This window comes from Melozone crissalis, unplaced genomic scaffold, assembly GCF_028551555.1.
Source record: "Melozone crissalis strain CALT ecotype California unplaced genomic scaffold, PUWL_Pcris_2 ptg000016l_1, whole genome shotgun sequence".
NCBI lineage: Eukaryota > Metazoa > Chordata > Aves > Passeriformes > Passerellidae > Melozone > Melozone crissalis.
This window is the reverse complement of record NW_026535794.1, coordinates 45,675,670-45,690,637: the sequence shown is the minus strand read 5'-3', so window position 1 is coordinate 45,690,637 and position 14,968 is coordinate 45,675,670. Positions and strand designations below refer to the sequence as shown.

At 45.0% G+C, this 14,968-nt stretch overlaps 2 protein-coding genes across 4 annotated transcripts in view; one reads left to right on the top strand and one right to left on the bottom strand.

The window, feature by feature from the left end:
• The window catches only part of ULK4 (unc-51 like kinase 4), a 211,241-nt gene extending 209,211 nt beyond the window's left edge, over positions 1-2,030 (bottom strand). Inside the window, exons 1-2 of the mRNA XM_054274292.1 lie at positions 1,958-2,030; positions 288-488 (exon numbers count right to left, since the gene is read on the bottom strand). Coding sequence (XP_054130267.1) covers positions 288-425 — 138 coding nt within the window. The 5' untranslated portion in view covers positions 426-488; positions 1,958-2,030. The remainder of the gene's footprint in view (positions 1-287; positions 489-1,957) is intronic.
• A 9,512-nt stretch (positions 2,031-11,542) lies between these two features.
• Positions 11,543-14,968, top strand: part of TRAK1 (trafficking kinesin protein 1) — a 126,351-nt gene continuing 122,925 nt past the window's right edge. The window contains exon 1 of one of the 3 annotated variants that reach the window (XM_054274294.1): positions 11,543-11,599. The gene's annotated coding sequence lies outside the window, so the exon portion shown is untranslated. The remainder of the gene's footprint in view (positions 11,600-14,968) is intronic. The other 2 variants (XM_054274293.1, XM_054274297.1) reach the window with 2 other exon arrangements.

Here is a 14,968-nt window from a genome sequence, read left to right as displayed (position 1 = left end):
CATGTAACTATTTTTACAAGTTCACTAACACATCACAGAAACAGTAAGACTGTAAACATGTGTTCATGCATGCAATCTAAAAACCAATAAAATCATATGAAGAAATATATACATTTTAAAAAGACTGTATTTAAAGAATAAGAACTTGAAATCTTGAGAAGCTGGTCTAAATGTGACAAACTCCATCTTAAAGAAAAACATTACACTTTTCTATAACTTGTGCAACCAGAATTTTTAGGCTGTATTTTTTTCCCAGATTTAGCAGGAAAAGAAACCCCATTACTTACCCAGTTTGCTACTCCAACTCTCTTGCATTTATCAGTGCAAATAATGGCAACAAAATTAATTGTCCCTTTTCTTCTACCTTTATAAACAACTGTCGTATTTCCTCTTCCAATCTCCTCATACAAAACAAAGTTCTCCATGCTTTAGGACACTTCACAGGCAACAGACTGGAAACATGGCACAAATCTCATAAACAAATAAACCTAAAGAAAGGAGGAGAAAGGGGAAGCCTTCAAATTTAATGACCATTCACCTATAGTAGTCACCCCCCTCATTACCATGAATAAGGATTCTATACTTCCAGAAAGATTGGATACAATTGCTTTGCAGATGACCTCCTCTCAGGAAATGTGATCAAAATTTTGAAAAGGTGAATTTTACACTTCCAAAGGTCATATTCAAAAAGTAATAGACTGGCTAGTAGATACAAATTCTAAATGGTATTATCTGTAAAAATGCAAGAGGCTACAGGGAAAAGAGAATAGTCTCTGATTCTCAAGAGTAATGGCTATGCTTTTATTCCAGCACACAAACCAACGGAGCATAGAATCATAAAATCATAGAATGGCTGGGGTTGGAAGGGACCTTAAAGATCATCTTGTTCCAATGCCCCTGCTGCGGGCAGGAACACACGCCACCAGAACACTGTACTCAATGTCCTGTTCAAGCAGGCCTTGCACACTGCCAGGGATGGGACACCCACAGCTTCTCTGACACACAGAACAGATGTTCAACAGATGGATTTTGAGATAAAATAAAAAGAGATCAGTTAAACTGATACAAAAGGTGAAAAGATGAATTAAGAAGGCCGTCATGGAAGCCTCCCAAGCCACCACCTGTAACGAAGCAGGAGTGAACCCCCACAGAAGCATCCAAACCAGCAGCCTCCAGGCACCGAGGGAACTGATTTGCTCTGGGCTGCATACAGGACCAGCACAGCAAGGAGACGCGGTTCCCTCTCTTTAGGCGGAATGGCCAAACCGCTCCGAGCGGAGCACCCGAGCACGACCCGCGATCTCCTGTGCTCCCAGCTCCGTCGGGGGTTGTCAGGCCTGAGGCGCTGCACGGCGGCCCCGCAGACTCAGCCGCCTCCCGACCCACTTGCAGCACAGGGGAGCGGGCCGTGAGATCTCGGGAGCGCTCCAGCCGCAGGTTCCAGCCCCGCCCCGGGTCCGCTCCCGCACCTCGGACCGAGGGACGGCGGCAGAGGGAACGAGAGGGCGGTGAGGGATGGAGGGGAGCGGTGAGGGGATGCGGTGAGGGGGTCGGTGAGGGGATGGGGTAAGGGATGCGTGAGGGGCCGCTGGGCGCGCGCGCTCCGCCGCGTAACGGCCGCGAACGTGCGCGGGAAAGGGGGAAAGGAGCGAGAGCCGTACCTGGGTGCGGGGATGGACCCAGAGGGAAAGGTGCGAGAGCCGTAGATGGGTGCGGGGATGGAGCCGGAGGGAAAGGGGAAAGGTGCGAGAGCCGTACCTGTGTGTGGAGATGGAGCCGGAGGGAAAGGTGTGAGAGCCGTACCTGTGTGCGGGGATGGACCCAGAGGGAAAGGGGGAAAGGTGCGAGAGCCGTACCTGTGTGCGGGATGGAGCCGGAGGGAAAGGGGGAAAGGTACGAGAGCCGCACCTGTGCCGGGGATGGACCCGGCGGGAAAGGATGGGAACGACAGCCGTACCTGTGTGCGGGGGATGCAACGGCTGGGAAAGGAGGGGAACGACAGCTGCACCTGTGCCGGGGATGGATCCGGCGGGAAAGAGGGGGAACGACAGCCGTACCTGTGTGCGGGGATGGAACCGGTGGGAAAGGGTGGGAACGACAGCCGCACCTGTGCCGGGGATGGACCCGGCGGGAAAGCAGGAGAGGAATGACAGCCGTAGCTGCGCCGGTGATGGACCCGGCGGGAAAGGATGGGAACGACAGCCGTAGTGCGGCGCGGAATGGATCACCGCCACGCCGCCGCCATCAACCGAAACACCGGAGCCCCGCCCCCGGGACGGAGTCTCCCATGCCCCGGTGACAGTGTCTGGACGGGACACTAGTCCCTGCGCGCCACAAAATACTGACAAGCGGGAAAGGCACCGGCTCAGCAGGCAGAGTGACTCCGGGAACCGGAGCGTTTTGCTGTCCTTTATTCCAGCTGGAACGCACCGCCAGATCCCACCGGGCTGCATCCCCGCACCCCCCGCACGCTACTCAGATGGTCGCCACCGCAGCCCCGTTTCCAGGAGACGGCGTCGGACGCCGGAAGCACAGTGGAGCCTCATTGCGCTCAAGGACGCCTACGTCAGGGCGGGACCACCGGGCGGCGAGCGGGGAGGGGGCGGGCAGGCCCCGGATGTTGGTATGGGGAGCACCGGGGGCTGAAGTGTCCCTCGGGAAAGCACAGGGTGCCGCCGACAGCCTGTGCTGGTGGAGCTGCTCTGTGCAAGTTCTGCAGGCAAAGCGGCAGATAGCGTCCTCAGCCTTGCCGCGGCCTTCGGCAGGCGCCTAAGTGAGGGACGCTACTCTTGTGACAAAATTTAGCCTTTGAAACAAGCTTTTTCTATGTTTACAACAGCGTGGAGTTTTCACTTCTTTTTTCACGGGGATCTGGAGAACTTTTTTGTTGGTTTTTTTTTTCTTTTTTTTTTCTTTTTTTTTTCTTTTTTTTCTTGTCTGGTTTTGTTTTTGTAAGGCCCTTGAAAAATCCCTTTTCTTTTGGGCAACATGTGAAACTGTGGTCACAGGACAAACTGAAAGGAAGTAGATTTGGGTTAAATATTAGGCAGAAAAATCTCTGCTGTGAGGGTGGTGAGGTGCTGTCCCAGCTTGCCCAAAGAAGCTGTGGATGTCCCATCCCTGGAATTGTTCAAGGTTGGATGGGGCTTCGAGCAACCTAGTATGGTGAAAGGTTGGGCACAGCAGGGAGTTGGAACTAGATGGTCTTTGAGGTCCCTTCCAACTCAAACCATTCTGATTCTAACAAAAAATTTAAAAGTGTTTGCTCTAGAGCAAGCTGAAAAAATTCAGATATTTTCTCATTTTCTCACCTTTATTTTGACCTCCTAACAGGTTTGAACTCATTGATGTATTTCAACCATTATTGAAAAAAGAAAAGTACACTTACAGGAAAGATTCAATGTTTCTTCTAGGCAGCATGATACCAGATGGTCAGTTTTTTTACTCCCACTCTCGAGAAGACTTCAGCATGATTTTAACCCCCTGTGATATGGAAAAGGAAAAAAACAAAACAAAACAAAACAAACATGAAATCCGTCTTTATTGTTGACAAAAAGGTCAACATGAGCCAGCACTGTAGGCTGGCAGCCCAGAAAGCCAGAGGTAGCCTGGATTGCATCAAAAGGAGCATGGCCAGCAGGGCGAGGGAGGTGATTCATTCTGTCCCTGTACTCTCTGTTCTGGTGAGACCCTACCTGGAGTGCTGCATCCAGCTCTGGGGCCTTCAAAATAAGAAAGACATGGAAGTGTTGGAGCAAGTCCAGTGGAGGCCATGAAGGGATAAGGGGACTGGAACACCTCTTCTATGAAGACAGGCTGAGAAAATTGGTGCTCTGTCCCATTTTACACTAAGTTTTTAGTAATTGCAGAGGTGGCTTGTAATTATCAACGAAGGTACAGCTTTGAAGCTGCACAAGTGAGATAATTTTTCCATTCTGTTTTTAATGTAAATGAGTAGTTGACTAGATATAAATAAACCAAATGCGTAAGTAGACATCACTTTCTATTAATAAGCACAAGAAAAGTATGCTTTGAAGAGGAATTTATTTAGATGTCAGAAAAATGTGTATTTTATCTGTGGTTGTGATAAGAATGACCAATATAAAGAAGAAGGAATGGAGTATTAGCTTATTTGCACACAAGTCCTGGCAGCAGTTCAATGGCACATCTTAGAATAAGTCAATTTCATTGTCCCTGTCCAAGAAGATAAAACTAAGCCACAATAACTATCAAGTTACTGTCTTTTCTTCCAGATTTCTCATTTTTTGTCCTATGTACACTTTCTGTTAAATTAGTCCAGGTTAGGGATTGGTTTTATGCAAAGGGGTTAAATACCCCATTTTGGGGGAGTGAGATTGTATGAACTGTAACATAAATGAAGTCTGCTGAAATCTTCATATAATAGTGGCAATAGCACTACAAAATAGAGCGAGAGAAACACACTAAAATAAACATTCAAAAAAGTTTAGTAACACTTGAACCAGAGGTTTATAGCTTTTGGAATTAAATGTCTCCATGATAAAAAAATTTTCAGTACAAGTAAAGGCAGACATAGGGAGATATGTTGACTTATACCACCTTTTTTTCCAGCCTCTCCTTATTGGAAACTATGGGCACTTTTTTATTGTTGTTACACATTTCATTACACGTCTGCATGTTTTTTACAATCAGGTAGCACATTTTCAATATACTCCAGATGGGGTATTTTCTCTTTGATTTGGTGTAAGAATGGAGGAGTCTCTCTTTAAACATGTTGCTTCAGGTATGAGAGCAATCTTGCAGAAATAAAGTATTACAAATCCAGATGAGGGTTGTAATTAAAAGACTCTTATCTTTGGCCTTTACTTACTGTTTCAGTCTGTTACTCCTGAGTTTATCCTGTTACTTAACATGACTTCAAGCATTGTACTCAACTGCAGTGAACTTTTCTATGGGAATATTTTCAGCATTCAAGAACGGAATGCAAAATATTCTCTGTCTTGTTTGCACCATTTCAATACTCCTAGCAATCTGTGCAGCAAACTCAGCCTTGCTGTTTGCCTGGCTATTAGACGTGACAGTCAGATGTAATCAAATTCTTGTTCTCAAATAAATATATGATCTAATTTAGGGCAAACTGAGATCTCGTGATTGCAAGCACATAGTTCAGGCATGCTTAAACACTTCACTGCTCTTCCCTCAGTGGGTACTGCACAAGCCTCTGACATTTTGCCTGGTACTCAAAAGTCTGACCAGTAGCCTTTAATTTTGAGGTGTGTTTCCATGTTTTGTAAAACGCGTTCTTCATGTGCTCTAATGCTATACAATTGAAAATGCTACACAATTGTTTTATTTTGCCATATGTACCAGCTTTTCTTCCCCCCCCCCCCCCCCCCCCGATATCATGATTACTCATGCTCTATCCCATCTTGTTAGTACATGGTGTTTATTTCTATTCCAGACTGACCCCATTCTCAAGAGAATTTCTATTCTTGGCATCTAGGGTATGATGATTCAGTTGCTCAAATAAAATACTCTTATGTTCCATTTGCCTTGACAGTACTGTCATTCCTGGGAAGTGCATAAAGCCACTTTTTTGGTGTTTGACCCTTTTGGCAGATTGGTGGACATGGGCGCATCTTTACCTCGTGTTTTTTATTTTCAGATTATTTTCCAATGTCCTGTTGAAATTGGCATATATTTTCATTGTTTGAGTGAAACTTTGTTATTTATTTTTGTATTTCTGTGGTAACATTAATATGTCATTATGATATTATCATTTTGATATGATATTATGATTTTGTTATCTTGGTTTTCTGGTACAACTCTCTTGTACTTACTGGTCCATCTCACATTGATGAAATAAATTCAAATTTTACTGTTTTAGTGTCATATATTTCTAACATTTGAAAATAGCAATGACTTTTCAAATTCTTAGGTGCTTTCTGGGGTTCTTGTGTGAAAATTTTTTTCCCAATCAAAGAGTTATCCTCTACACTTTTGAGTATTGTAAACAGTTTGTGTTTTGCAATAATGTTTCAAAATTTGTCTCCCTGGTGAGGCGGTGGTTCAAAGTTTTGCCTCACTGGTGAGGCAAAAAAAGTTACTAGTAGTTTCTTGTAAGATAACAAGGCTCCAGATCTCAGCTCACTGGATCAACTTGCAAGGTCACCAATACTACATGTATGCCAGGCTTGTGTTTCCTCTTCCTCTGTTATGGTCTCAGTGCTTTGCATATGCCTAAAGTTGGAAAGAGATGTGGTGAGATATGCTGAAAATTTTAATACTGTCTGAGTTAATACCTTTTAAGGTGGGCATATTACAAGGTATTTTTACCTTCCCAAAATAATTGGGTTTCCCTGGAAATCAGCAACTGCTCTGAATATGATACTGCAGTCAGGACCAACTTCCTTTTTGTTTGTTTATTTGTTTGTTTAGAGATGGGGTTAATTGTAATGGATTAGCACAGTTTCTGCCAGGCATTTCTCATATCATATTCTTGAGTATAATCAGCTCTGCTACTGGTATTCTGAGCCTGGCTGGCAGAGCTGATACTCTTCTGCTGTAAGGTTCACTACTAACAGCATCCTCAGCACCTAAGCCTACTTGCTGGCTTCCAAAATATGATGATGACTGTCTTGCTGAGACAGAGAGGCTGAATAGGCCTGGACAATATTTTGCTTTTTCAGTGACTACCATTCTGTTTATGTAATTTTGAGATTATGTAAAATTATTTCTTTTTGTGTGTATTTCAATGATCAAACCATTCCTTGTTTTAATGCAATAGATAGTGTGTAAAGCGTGCTATGCTGGTTGAATTATTTTCATCTCTTCCAGGTATAACATGGCAGGAGAACATCCTGTTTTCTTCAATTACATCCGGCAGTTTGTACTCACACAAGAGTCATGCTTCTTTATCACATATACAAATTCACTGTTCCAGCAGCAAGCAGTGGCTTTTATGTTGCATATTCTGAAGATTCAGACTGTATACTCAGAATATCTTTTGCTTTCTGATTAAAATTCACAATGTCAGAAGTATTAGCATCATTCCATTGTATAATTCTCATTTGACTTTTCTTGATTACATGGGTTTTTTCCTTTTCTTGCAGAATGCATGGCTGGCACATTTATCATTACCCCACTATCTAGCATTTTATTTCCTCTTTGTGTACTTGACTTCACTTATAATGCTAATCTGAGCTTTACAAACTATTTATTCCAACTTGTATCTCATTAATGCAAAATATGTGCAAAACCCCATTCTCTGAGTCACTGTTTGCCTCCATTTGTTTTTTTGGTTTTTTTTTTTTTCTCAAGCTGTAAGATCTGGAATAACGCTTCTTTTGGCATAATTATTATTTATGATCCCCTATGAAGAAAATTTTTTATGAGTTTTCTCCTTAAATTATTTTCATCTTCCTTTTATTTCTCTCCTCAGCTTATGTTTATGTTTTAGCTGGTCCATAAAGTTACTTACTTATTTTATTTTTATTTAGCCTCTCATTTTCCATGTGTTTTTGCTCAAATCAGCATCAGGTCTCCTTAAGTCATAGTCAGAATAACACTTCAGGCCAATTCCATAATTTGGTACTGCTCCTGAAAGATGCAGCCCCTCTACAGGAAAGAAATTTCCAGCAGAGATGCAGTTGAAGAAGGGGAAGGCATTGGTGCTGCTTGATGCTAGCTGAAAGAAGCACAAAGCTCTGAACAAGAAAAGCTTTTCTGCTGATTTGATTCTTCCAGCAAAGGTAGCATTGAAGAACATCCTGTAAAATGAAACAAATAAATAAACAAAAAAACCTCCTTCAAAACAAACAAAACCCCCAAACATCAAACAAGAAAAATCAGTCAAAAGTACTTACATTGTTAATTTTCACGTGCTCTGTGAGACAACTTGCAAGAATCTGTGTGTTTTGATACAGATTCAGGTAAAAGCAATGACAGCTTTACAAAAAACACCATTTAAACAAGAAATGATGTTGTACAGGGAGTGTTTTGCAGACACTTTATAGATATTTTTAAAGAATTTGCAGCATTACTTAGTTCATGCTGTTATAAAAGTGTGAGAAATGGGGCCAGCAACACCAGGTACCAGCAGGAAGAACAAAAAGAGAAAGCACTGCAACTCCTTTCTTCTTAACTCCGTGGCAGCTATTCAGAAACACAGGGTATGTTTTAGAGATTTTTTTTTCTCTCCAAACACTTGTTAATGCCCACTGGAATTAGTTTGTTCTCTGAGATTAAAATCGTTTACCCCACAATTGCAGCTGCAATTGGAGTCTTCAGCTGGCAAACTAATCAGAGATTTCTTAAACTGGTTTCAAATGCTTTTAAAGCTTTTATTGTATTCTTTGATTACTCTACAGGGCTTATAAAAGAGGTTCTACAGACAGCGAATGGTGAGGATTAGAAGAAAAACATCAGCACGCTCACTGAAAAGTACATTTAAAAGGTCCTGTATTTTATCAGGGTGGAAATAAAGTCTCTTCTAGAGATGTAATCAAGGAAGCAAAATTGAGAATGAATATGAAAATATCATGTGATGATAATATCATATATGATAAAATCAAGAAGAGAGAGGAAATGGAAAAGATAATGAAATCAGAAGGAGAGCAGAGAAACCTAGGAAACTTTTTGCAAGTATTTGGTTACCGCATCAATTTCCAGCTTTGGAATTTTTAGGTGGAAATTGAGCTGGTGATAGAAATCCAGAGGAGTATGCTTATGTGCCCTATAGCACAACATGACCAAAAAATCATCAGGAGGATTTGGCACAGCACTACCAAACAATTGCTACCATGTCATGTGGCCAGTGTACAGATGCACACCTAGCATGCAAGGGCCTGGCAATTTCATAGCCCCAAGTTCTCTTTTCTACATACTGTGTTTGAGTGTAAATAGTGTGTGTCATTGCCATTTCTCCCACTGTGAAGGACATCTGCTCACTTTAACAAGAGTCTTTTCAGTCTCAGCAGTACATCTCAAATCCTTGTTCCTTACAGACGTGACAGGTCAATTGGTTCTTCTCAATAAGAAACCTACAACCATGCACACTTGTTTCTCGCTGTGTTTGGTGTGAATATTCACTTTTCTACTTCCTGGTTTTCCCTCTGCCTTCTCTTTTTTTTTTTCTCAGCATTTGATTTTCTTCCTGGGCTGGATTCCAAAGTGCTTCTGTTCTGTGTCGTCCTCTGTTTTTCTGGAACTGAAAGCTTATTTTTTTTTTTTTACCCCTCTGCTTCTCATTTGTAGTATGTAAAGCAGAGAGCAAACTTTTGTTCCTCATAATTACTTCTCCTTCACTGTACAGACCATTAGTCCTCACTGCTATCTCACTGGCCTTATGTTACACATTATAACGAGTTCCCAGCTGCTGCTTTGGGGCTCCATCCATCTTTTGCAACCTCTCAGTCTTGTTTCCTCTCTTGTGCAACCTCTGTCACTCATCTGAGTTCAGAGTTATCTGTTTCAGTATTAATCAGAAAAGAACCCTTTTTTAAAGCTTCCTGATTTAGTGTGCTCACTGGCAAGGTCACATGTATTCAAGATTTAGCACAAAGGGAGCAATGGGAAGACTCAGCTAAGGGTGAGAAGTGGAAGGCACCAACTTTTTTGTTAGACTTCTTAGCAGTAACATGGACTTTCTATTTTAGAGAGGATTTAGATGAGACTACTGAGATGATTTAAGAGTGCAAGGTTACCAGAGGGGTGGGTCCCTTTCCTCCCAGACTAATGGTCTCAACTCATCTTTTGTGCTCACTCCATATTTCTATGATGTTAGGGTGAATCAGTTCAGTAACGGGGCAGAAAACCGACAAGAAAAAAATACAGTTCTGTGTGAGGTTAGTAAACTGAGTCACTCACTGAGGAATCCTAAGCAGCAGAACCAGCCCTTGGAAAAAGCAGGAGTGCCTTTGTCCTCCACAGGAGAAGTGGGGAGAGCAGCCTGTTCCTTTTGGCAGCAGCACCAAGCTTTTAAGTTGACTCACATGCCCCATTTAAATCACTAGCAGGGGATTTGCTCTGTAGACACGCCTGCTCAGAAGGCTGCTGCCTGAGAATCCTGTTGTCCTTGCAATATTTCTCCTCTCTTTTCTGCCACCCAAAAGCATACATCCCCATCTGGGATTCTCTTTGTTTGCATCTGTGAAGGGTTGGATCATTTCTTTTTATGGGTTATTCGGGGTCAAGCCCTGAATTCATTTACACTCTCTGAAGGTTATTCCATGCTTCTGGAATCCTGTCACCAACAGCACGACTGCAACATTTTTTTTTTTTGGTCTTACCAGCTGTAACCTTGAACACAGTTCTATTCCTCCCTTGCCAGCAGACAAAAACAGTCAAACCTTTCTCCAATAAATAGTTCTGTGAGCTGCAAATATATAAAGTCCTGATTTGTTCTAGGTTTGTGACCTTTTTTCCCCCCCATAATTATTGCATTTATCACAGGATAGGTTTGGAAGGGACCTCTGTAGATCATCTTGTCCAACCCCCCTGCCAAGGCAGGGTGAGTGAGAGCAGGTTACACAGGAACTCATCCAGGAGGGTTTTGAATGTCTCCAGAGAGGGAGATTCCATGACTTCCCTGGGCAGCCTGTTCAGTGCTCTGCCACCCTCAATGTAAAGAAGTTCCTCCTCATGTTCAGTTGAAACTTCCTGTGATTTAGTTTATGGCCATTGCTCCTTGTCCTGTCGCGGGGCACCACCAAAAAGAGTGGAAAAGAACTTGGACTTGAGACTTTTCTCTATATACGGCACATTCATAGCAAATATTTCCTTTGCGGATTTTCTGCTGTTTAACACATTCTGTAATCATTCTTGCCCTCTCCGCCTCCCAGAGCAGCCCAGGTCGGTTGTGCGCGTCCCGGGAGCGGTGGGAGCAGTGCCGGGCAGCGCTGCCCGCGGCCGCGCTCGGGCTGCTCCGCACGGCCACAACCCCTCCCGCCCTCCGCGGGCATCCTGGCCCGCGGCTGGCCCAGCCCGTCCCGCGGCAGGGGGCCGGTTGCCGGGCGACGCTCGGCCCCTCCTCCGCGGCAGGGCCGGGCCATGAGGTAATGGCCTCCGGGGGGCGGGAAAGGGAGCGCTACGACTACCGAGCCAGCGGCCGCCGAGGTGGCCGCCGGCGGCGCTCCCTGCCTCCCGCCCCTTCCTGCTGCCCCGCCGGCGGCGGGCGGCGCCGCAGCCCCCGAGGTGTCCGCGCCGCCCCGCCTCCTGAGGAGGCTGCGCGGCCGGAGGAGCCCCGCGCCTGGCAGCGGCGGCGGAGAGCGCCCGGCGGCCGCCCCACGTGTGCTGCCGCCCGGCCGGAGGGGTTCGCAGCGGTCCCCGGTGGCCGCTGGAGAGCGGGGAGCTGGAGCGGCGGCGGCCTGGCAGCAGAGACCCGGGAGGAGGAGGGCACATGAGGCGCCGGCAGGAGGAGGGAGAAGCAGCAGCAGCCAGCCGGCCACTGCAGCCCCTGTGCTCTGCCCGCCCCGCACGCCGCGGCCTCTCAGCGGCGCGGGCCGGGGGCGAGCCGTGAGGGGGGAAGCAGCCCGGAGGTGGCCGCCGCCGGCAGCGAGGCTCCCCCGGCCCGCGGGGGCGCCGCCGCCCGCGCCCCGCCGCCCGGGGGGCCCGGAGCGGGGTGAGTGCGGCGGAGGGCGCGGGGGGACGGCGCGGGGCGGGCGGGGATGCGCGGCGGCACCGGCGCGGCCGCCTCTGGCCCCGCTCGCCCCCGGGGGAGCGAACGGGCGCGGGGGGCGCCTGCCGGGGCTGCGGTGTGCGGGCGAGGCCTGCAGCGCTCGGCGAGCTGCGGAACGGGGGTGAGCAAGGTGCAGCCGCTCTTCCTTCTCCTCGGGCCCCTCGACCTTCACAGCCCGCTGGCTCGGGGGCGGGCGCTGCGCCTGGCTCTGCTGCCTGTGCTCTTTTGTCCCTTCCGCGCCCTGAAAGGAAAGAAGCACATGAGTGGAATTGCGTACCGAAGGTCAAGAATCGCTCCCAGAATTGTGCCTCTGCATTACTTACAGCTAAACTGCTGTTGTTCCCAGATACAGGGGCCCCTGCATGCAGAAGTAGCTTTCTAGCCATCGCAGAGGGACCTGCAAATACTGACTGGGTTTTTTCAGCGTTGGGGATTATGGATAGCTTTTGGCAGCATTCCACTGTTTAAAATGACAAAAATATTCCATTATGGCTTTTTAACAAGTTTGAGATCCTGGCGGCTCTTTTGGTTTGCCTCTGACGATTTTGAAACTTCATCTATAGGGGAGTTTTTTTTCAGGTAAAAATAGGCAAGAGCTAGGAAATTTCCAAAGAAATGGAACATCTATTAAAGAGAGGGAACCAGAGTTCATGTTCTCCTTCTCTCCGACTTCAAGAGAAAGTCTCTGTGCGGACACTTTTTTCTGCCTTGCAATCTGTAACCTTATTTGAACCTTTCGGTCCGCTGAGATTAAGTCGTGGGTGTAATGGTTTTTGCAATCAGGAAAGCAGCGGCAAACATACAAACAAAAAAAAAAACAACAAAAAAACCACACTAAAAAAAGCAAACAACAACAAAAAGTTAAAACAAAACCAAACAGCAGTTATGATGACCAGTTTGCCATATGTGCCTGTCTTACTGCTGTGTGTACACAGTTGCATGTACTGTTTGTAGTGCCCTGCCTTCTACCTGTGCTGGAATTACTCTGGGTTTAAACATGTTTGTCCTAGCAGGGCTCTTCAGAGTTACCAGAAGAAGCTTGGAGGAGGGGAAGGAGTGTTGTCTCCAAGCCCAGGGACTGTATTCACAAAAACATGCCTTCTCTGAGGCACTGTAACCTGTTTTGACTGAGTCAGAGCAACCCGTGATGACAATAAGAAAATTACATTAAACTATTAAGCTTACTTCACTGTTTTTCAATGAGCATTCTTGCAAGTGAGGGAAACCAGGATGGTAAGAATCCTAGTGGAAGGCAAGAGTTTTCAGCTTTTAATGTGAACTACTGAGTGAAGACTAGACGGTTGTATGAACAGATAGAATGGATAGAATGTAAATTTCTGTTGAAGTAAAACAAAAGTTTGTGTCAGTTGCATGAATGAACTCGCACTTGCCAGCGAATGATGGATGATAGTAGTGGAAAGAAGTAGGATCTCTGGCTCTAGTGCAAAAAAATCCCATGCCAGACAAAAATCATCTCTTCATCTTTTGTTCAATTATGAATAAAAAAATCATACTGCAACTTGGTGCCTGTTCTAGAGCACTGGGCAGCACAACAATATGCCAGGGAAGCATTAATGAGATTAGGCACGTGCATTTATGTATGTGATGCCCCATGTTTGATATGTGGGTGCTTAAAATCCCAGTGAAATATCCAGCTGCTGCAGCAGCCTCTGAGCGTCTGACTAGTTTAATCCAGAGTCCTGACTAATGAGGCAGACCAGGATGTGATACACAAGTTTTGCCGTGGATGTTAATGTTTGTTAACTTGGCACTCTGACAGTTTGTGGAACACAGGTGAGAGCTGGTGGGAGTAAGTGAGCTTGCACGTACCAGAGAGCAAGATCATATTGGAAGGATTTGCCTGGAACTGCTGGGAACTTCTGTTGTTCCTCTCTGCTGCAGTTTACGCCTGAGCTCCTTGCTGCTTCACACATTCTGTGTCCTGTAACAGATTACCAGCTGCTTTTGTAGAAGTAATTCGATCCTAATCTTTCAGTGTGCTCTGAGGATTTTAATTATAGTCTGGCCAATCTGCTTTGGGATAGAATAATGAGATTAGTATTGCAGAAATTAGTGCAGGTTAAATATTTTTGTTTTAAATGCGTACTTGATCAATATTATTGTTTCTTACTGTTGTTGCTATAATACTGAAAAGGAAAAATGCTAAAACTTGTCACTGTGTCTGCTGTGATAGACTGTAAACTGAATGCAAGATACTTTTCTTTTTAAATAGTTCTGTAGAAAGGATTTTCAGAGTCAGTGCTGTTGAGGTAGCATCTGCAGTATTGAAAGGCAAGAGGTTAAAACCAAACCTGTTGCCCTTTCTGAAAGCTGTACACATTTTTCTTCAAAGCACTTTCCTTTGTTATTTAAATTTTTCCTTGGGAGAGGAGAGATAAATAAGCAGGAAGGCAGTCTATGAGTTACATTTGTTTGAAATATATTTCTTCCCTAAATCTTTAAATTTTGTTGATCTCCAGGGTTGGGGTTGGTTTAAGTGCTCCTTCTGCCAGGACCAGAAATAGCATTTGTAGGACATCATTTGTTTTGGGCTGTCTAGGTGTTGTATGTTCCAAGTAATACTCAAGATTGGTAGTTTCTTGTTAATTTGCAGAGAACTGTGTATCCTTTGTTAAAAGTTTTGAGCAATATAGCTTTCCCTCTGCCTCAGTAAAAATGAGTGCCTGCTCTAATAAGTCTCCAGTATTAGGCTGGGTACTTAATTGGTGTATCTTTGAGTAACCCTGTTTTAACTCTTACAAAGTTGTCATTTGACTTCACACAGTACTTATTTCCCAACACTTCCACATTAATGCAAGAACAACCAAACCGGTAGAGCTGGTCTGTACTATTGGGAGCCATAACCACAGTAGGGACATAGTAGCTGTGCTTTTTCCTCTGGTCAGAAAAATGTTATTGATAGGTAGGCTTTTACAGCTAGTTTTGTTTTCCTTTTTGAATTATTCCTTTTCTCCAGCTGTACCTGGCAGTTCTGCCTCTGTAAGAAGTTTAGTGATGCCACCAAGATGAACATTTAAGAATAAATATGCTTAAATTGCATGTAAAATGACCAAAGGCATACTGGCATCATGCCCTGGGATGCTCGTGTTGTTCTTTGATTCTGCTGGGAGTGAGATTGTCACTTGTGTTCTTCAGAAAGGCTGTGAAAAGGAACAGGCTCTGGTAGTGACTGCACACCAAGTGGCTTTCAGAGTTATCACAAAAACTTAGTAAGTAAGAGAACTACTTTCTAGTCACTAAATGACAGCGATGGCATGTCAGTTGTAGGCAGTTGAGTTACTGTATGAAGCT